The 6,156-nt window shown below is 57.9% G+C and overlaps 1 protein-coding gene across 1 annotated transcript; it reads left to right on the top strand.

Annotated features, from left to right (window-relative positions):
- Positions 1–333: 333 nt before the first annotated feature.
- NGB (neuroglobin) lies at positions 334–5,953 on the top strand. The gene is made up of 4 exons (XM_007987393.3): positions 334–689; positions 2,097–2,208; positions 2,845–2,964; positions 4,769–5,953. The coding sequence occupies exons 1-4, from the start codon at positions 601–603 to the stop codon at positions 4,901–4,903; spliced, it is 456 nt and encodes a 151-aa protein (XP_007985584.2). The 5' UTR covers positions 334–600; the 3' UTR covers positions 4,904–5,953.
- Positions 5,954–6,156: the final 203 nt, after the last annotated feature.

Genomic DNA, 6,156 nt, shown 5'->3' with positions numbered 1-6,156 from the left:
CTAGGCCGCCTCCCAGGCCTGACCTGCAGGCCAGGTGGGTGGCAAACTCAAATGCCTCCAGCAATGCGTGAGTTGAGGGGCCTGTGGAGAGGGGGCGCACGCAGCGCCTACCTGAGGCGACCAAATTCAACACAGTGCCCTCGGGGCTCGGGAGGAGAAACTGAGGCCTGGAGAGCCTCATTGATGTCTGTTACGTTCTGCAGGCCGGGCCTTTTGCAGGCCACCAGGTCGTCCCTGGCCAGAGCGGCTAGCGGAGGGAGCGCGCGTCTTCCTGGCCTGGAGGGGGCGGGGGCCGCGGCGGCTTTAAAGCGCCCAGCCCGGGCGTCGCGGGGCGGGGCGGCTCTCGCGGCTGCGGGGCGCAGGGCGCAGCGGCCGAGCGGGGTCCCCGGAAGCACAGCTGGGGTGCCTCCACCTACGGCTGGCCGTGCGCCTCTTCTCTCCCGCGCCAGGGAAGGAGCGGCTGCGGCCCCCGCCGGGCGGAGGCACGGGGGGCGTACGGGGGGCGGAGGGGCCCGTCGCGGAGGAGATGGCGCGGCACTTGAGGTGACGGCGCCCGAGCCCCGAGGGTCCCAGCCCCGCGCCCCGCGTCCCCGGGACAGCATGGAGCGCCCAGAGCCCGAGCTGATCCGGCAGAGCTGGCGGGCGGTGAGCCGCAGCCCGCTGGAGCACGGCACCGTCCTGTTCGCCAGGTGAGGGCGGCCCGAGCGCCCGGGGGTGCGGGTGGAGGCTGCCTCGGCGGGAAAGGGGTCACGCGGCAGGACCGGCTCCGAAGGAGGGAAAACTGGCCGCTGCCGGGGCTCTGGGGCGGCTGCCAGGTGTGCGCCAGAGGAGCGGGGCGCGGCGACGGATGGCACAGCCCCTCTGCCTCTCTCTCAACCGTGGGCGCCTGTTGCCAACCAGCGCCACACACCCGGCTCCCAGCGGGGCTCACCGGGCCGGGCGGGGTCTCCTCCCGCGGATCTCCACACATCTGGGCGGGTGGACCTCCGTCCCCGCGCGGGGCCTCCACCCCGCCTTGTGCCTCCTGCGTGTGACTGCAGGGGTGCACCCCGCTGCAGGTATCAGGGTACTGGGGTGCCCCGAGGGCCGGGGAGGGGAGGTGTGCGGGGCGAGCTCCTGCACCCATGTGTGAGCTGTCTGGCTCCAGGTGTGTGGATTCCTGACAATCAACAAGACATCAAGCCAGAGAGCCGCCGGGGAAGGGGTGACAGATGCGGGAGCCTCACCGCAGGGGAGAAGGGTTGGGGGGTGCACAGGCCCCGGGGGGAAGGGAAGGCCAGTCTCCAACCTCAGTCAGCTCGCCGTCTCGGTAACCCCTCCGCCATCACCAACCTGGCACTGCTTTCCTCACCGTGGTGTTCCCAATCCTTGGCACCCTCGGGCAGCCCAGAACTTCTGCCCAGGTTTCCGCAAAACCGCCCCCAATACAAAAGGGGAAAAAATTCAGTTACCCGGTGAGACTTCCCAAATGCCGAGGAGAGCCTCTGCTTCTGCCTCCAGACTCCCTCAGCTCACTTTTTTCTCGGGCACTCGCTGTGGCTCCACTACATCCAAGCTGTGTGACTTTAAACAAGTTCTAGCCTCGCCGGGCTTCTGTTTTCTCCTCTGTAAAACTGGGGTAACAGTTGTACCCACTGCTTAGGATGGTGAGGAATACAGTTAAAAGTTAAGCACACGGAAAGTACTCAGCACGGCGCGGGGGGGGGGGGGGGGGGGGGGAGGGGGAGAGAGAGAGAGAGAGAGAGAGAGCGCGAGCGCGAGCTCTCTCCCTCCACACAATGTAACTCCAGGTTTCCTGTTTGGGGACATCTTCCTGTCCCAAATCACACCCTTCAGCTATTCACCGAGGGGCTCCTGTGTGCCAGAGGCCCTGGGACACATTTGCCCTTTCTAGGATGCTGCCCAGAGCCAGTAGGTGTGAGGAGGAGGGCACTACCGAAGCTGGCTAGGGAGCAGTGCCAGATGGGAGAGTCTGCTGTGGTTTGCAGCTGAGACCCGGCTCGGCACCCCCGCCCTCTGACTGCAGGACAGCCAGGCTTGCTGGGGCTTGCAGGGGCTCACACCTCAGGGCTAACACCTGGGCCTCACCCCCACAGGCTGTTTGCCCTGGAGCCTGACCTGCTGCCCCTCTTCCAGTACAACTGCCGCCAGTTCTCCAGCCCAGAGGACTGTCTCTCCTCACCTGAGTTCCTGGACCACATCAGGAAGGTGAGAGGGAGGCAGAGCTTCTGTGACCTCTGGGATCCAGCAAAGCACCTCCCTGGTGGAGAATGGGGAAAATGACTTTCTGCCCCAGGCCTAGTTTTACTCCCCTCCTGTTCCCCCAAGCAGGGTATCAGCTCCTCTCCCTCTGGACTGGATTGGTCTGGGACATCAAAATCAGCCTCTTTCCCTACCCTGTGTTCAGAGAGCTGGTCCCAGCCTCTGTCATTGCCTTTGTCCCCTGGCTCCCATAGGTTGTGTTAGCACAGATCCTAACCATCTGCCTATGGGAACCATCTGCCTATGAAAACCAGGCTGAGATTTTCTTAGAATCTCATGATTCTCAAAGGGCCTCAGTTTCTCCTTGTCCCAGCAGACAACACTCTCCAGTAGGCATGTTTAGAGATGTGAATTCCTCAGAGGAGAGAGGCTTCCTTCATGGGTGTAACGTTAGTAGTTTGGCCACCATGTATCATGTGCCCCCTACATGTAGTAGACACAGGCTGCCTTTGACCCCTGATCCTGGAAACTGAGGGTCCTGCTGGCCTCTCTTGCTTTGGGACCCTCATGCCTTGGGCTGTGATTGTGAGAAGATGTGGCTGCTCTAGCCTCTCTGTTTCACTGCTGCCTTGGCCTTGGCAGGTGATGCTCGTGATTGATGCTGCGGTGACCAATGTGGAAGACCTGTCCTCACTGGAGGAGTACCTTGCCAGCCTGGGCAGGAAGCACCGGGCAGTGGGTGTGAAGCTCAGCTCCTTCTCGGTGGGTAAAGGAGCTCTGACTCTCTCCAGAGCTCCTGGCCTGGAGCCACTTCTCTCTCCCAGACTTCCCCTAGCCACCTGTTCTGTCTCCCATTCCCATATCCTTAGATAACCAGGGCTGTGGGCCTGCATCTGTTACCTGCTGTGTGGCCCTGACATGGGCTTGACCTCTCTGAGCTTCCAAGTTCTCTTTTCTGATATGGCTTCTTTTAAAACCATAAAAGTTAAGGAGCCTTTGGGATTAGCTGGTCTGCTCAATTTCCTATTGCTGTGTATCAAACAACCCTAGAACTATGACAATGCTTTCTGATTTCTCATGACTGGGCTCAGCTGGGCAACTCTTCTGCTCTGTATGGTGTAACTGGAGTTACTTGTGTGTTGTGTTTAGCTGGGAGCTCAACTGTGGCTAGAATGTCCAAGGCCTGTCAGCCTTTGAGCTCTGTCCCTGCGGTTTGTTGTCATTCACTAGTCTAGCTGAGCTTCTTTATAGAATGGAAGCTGAGTTCTGAGAGGGAGTTTTTAGAGGACAGGCCCCAGTGTACAAGCACCTATAAAGCCTCTGCTTGCGTCACTCTTGCTAATGTCCCATTGACCAAAGCCACTCACATGGATAAGCCCAGTGTCAATGTGGGAGGACCCTACTCAAGGGCATGAATCCTTGAGGTGTGGCCCACTGGAGGCAACTGATATGACAGTCTACCACATAGTCCAGTCACCTTGCCAGATGGTGAGCACCTTGAGGAAGGAGCTGTGTTGGTCTTGTCCTCCTCTCCATCCCCAGCACCAGCACAATGCCTGATCTACCAGGGCTACCGTGGATATTCAGTTAATATTTGTGAGATAAAAAAACCTTATTTTATTATGAGTAATAATAGCAAATGAGAGCCATTATCTTTACTTATTTATTTATTTATTTATTTACTTATTTATTTTGGGGACAGAATCTTGCTCTGTCGCCCAGGCTGGAGTGCAGTGATGTGATCACAGCTCACTGCAGCCTCAACTTCCCAGGCTCAAGTGATCCTCCCACCTCAGCCTCCCTCATAGCTGGGACTACAGGCATGCACTACCATGCCCAGCTAATTTTTGTATTTTTTGGTAGAAATGGAGTTTTGCCATGTTTCCCAGGCTGGTCTCAAACTCCTGGGCTCAAGTGGTCTGCCCACCTCGGCCTCCTAAACTGCTGGGATTATAGGCGTGGGCCACTGTGCCTGGCCTATTATCGTTGTAGGCTTCCTGTATACAGATGCTGTGCTAAGAACTTTTTCTGGATTATCCCATTTAATCATCCCAACAGGCCCAGGAGGTAGAGCTTCTACTTTCCCTGTATCACTGATGAAGCAGCTGAGGCTCAGAGAGGTTACTTAACTTACTCAAGGTCACCCAGCTGATGAAGAGTGGAGTCAGAATCTGCACTCAGGTCTATCTGGCTTCAGAGCCCAGACTCTTAACCCCATCATTGCTGCCTTGCAGATGAGGAAACTCAAGTCTGGGGGCAATGACTTGGTTTGGTCTAAGCTGGGAGGTCCCAGGCAATGTCTTGACCCCACTCATGGGGTGTTTGCAAGACCAAGAGTGGGGTGAAAAATGTGAGGATATAAAGCCTCACATTTAGAGGGAAAGGTGGGCACAATGTGATACCCAAGGATTTGGGTAGGACCCTGCTCAGGAAGCATGGACTCCGTGCAGGAGAAAAAAAAAGGCCCAAGAGCCCTAATCAACCCTAGGCCTCAGTTTTCTCACCTGTGGAATGGACTAGTTCCTTCCTGCCTTTGGAGGTGACAAGGTGCCTCTTGCCTCTGCAGACAGTGGGTGAATCTCTGCTCTACATGCTGGAGAAGTGTCTGGGCCCTGCCTTCACACCAGCCACACGGGCTGCCTGGAGCCAGCTCTACGGGGCTGTGGTGCAGGCCATGAGTCGAGGCTGGGACAGCGAGTAAGAGGCGACCCTGCCCAGTGGCCTCCATCTGTTTGTGTCTGTCTGTTGGTCTGTATCTGTTGTAGCCCAGGCTCTCCAAGCTTCCCTGCATCTTGGTCCTTGTCCCCTTGGCCACACTGGAGAGGTGCTGGGGCAGGGCTGGGTCTCAGTCTCCCAGAGTCCAACTGCAGGAGTGGCTTTTCCTCCAGGAAGGGGCCTCTGGGTGTCCCCTCATCCCCAATAGCCTCTTTCCTGCCTGTTTTTTTTTTTTTTTTTAACTTTTTTGGCACTCCCTCTGGCCCTGTGAGGAATGTTTTGGTGGCAGAGGCTGGATGGAGCTGGAAAGGTATGGGGGTGGGAGGGGATGGGGCTCTTCTGTCTGTCCTGCTTCTTCAGGTGAGTGCAGGCCAAGGCAGGGGTGAGATGGCTGAGCTTCCAGCACCTTCTATCTTACTTGCCCAGTCCCTTCACTGCTTTCCTGCCCCAAGATGGCTTGCTTTTCACAAATAAAGAGAAAGGCAGCTTTAGCTTTCTTGGTGGAATCCCAGGCATGGGAGCAGAATCAGAACCGCCAGGGAAGGGAAGGGGGACCTGGGTCTCAACAGGGCTCATCTGAGTCGCGTGGGCTGTGCAGATGCCCTGACAGGGTTGGTTTCCTTTGGCGGCATTCCCTTTCCCTCCTTCAGCACTTCTGCCAGGAACTCCCTGACTATTCCGCTGCTGCGGGAACCCAGCTAGCTGGCCAGGTGGGGAGGGGCTGGGGACTGGCCAGGAAGGAGGGGTGACTTCATCCCAGAGAGACCCAAGTTCCCCCAGCCCTTCGTCACCAACCCGCTCCTGCAGGAGGGAGTCTTACCTCCCCCGGCCCTCCTTTCTGGCTCAGCCTGCAGCGACTGTGAGGCCACAGCTTCTCAGATTCACTGCCCGCTGTGTGCCAGTACTCAGGCAGCTGGAGAGAAGGCAGCTGCGGAGGCCCTCGCCCTCACCCCAGCCGTCTGCACTTTTACCGTTTGCTCTGTGCTGTGATCCTATAAACTCATGAGAAATAAACTGGTACTGTGTGCCTCTCTGACCCTCGGGCCTGGTCTTTTCTTGGGTCTTGGCCTGTGCCAGGTGAAGCTGCAGGGCAGCGGATCTCAAGGCAGGATGGGAGGATGGAGTCAAGGAGGCCAAGGCCTGGGAGGAAGCTCTGGGAAGCCAGTGGCAGACATCTGTGGGGTCTGTGGCCCAAACTGGCTGGCAGGTCACAAACCCAGCTCTTCTTCCTCCTGTGCA

The sequence above is a fragment of the Chlorocebus sabaeus genome, chromosome 24 (genome assembly GCF_047675955.1).
Source record: "Chlorocebus sabaeus isolate Y175 chromosome 24, mChlSab1.0.hap1, whole genome shotgun sequence".
In the NCBI taxonomy this organism is placed as follows: domain Eukaryota; kingdom Metazoa; phylum Chordata; class Mammalia; order Primates; family Cercopithecidae; genus Chlorocebus; species Chlorocebus sabaeus.
This window is presented reverse-complemented; position numbering and strand designations above follow the sequence as displayed.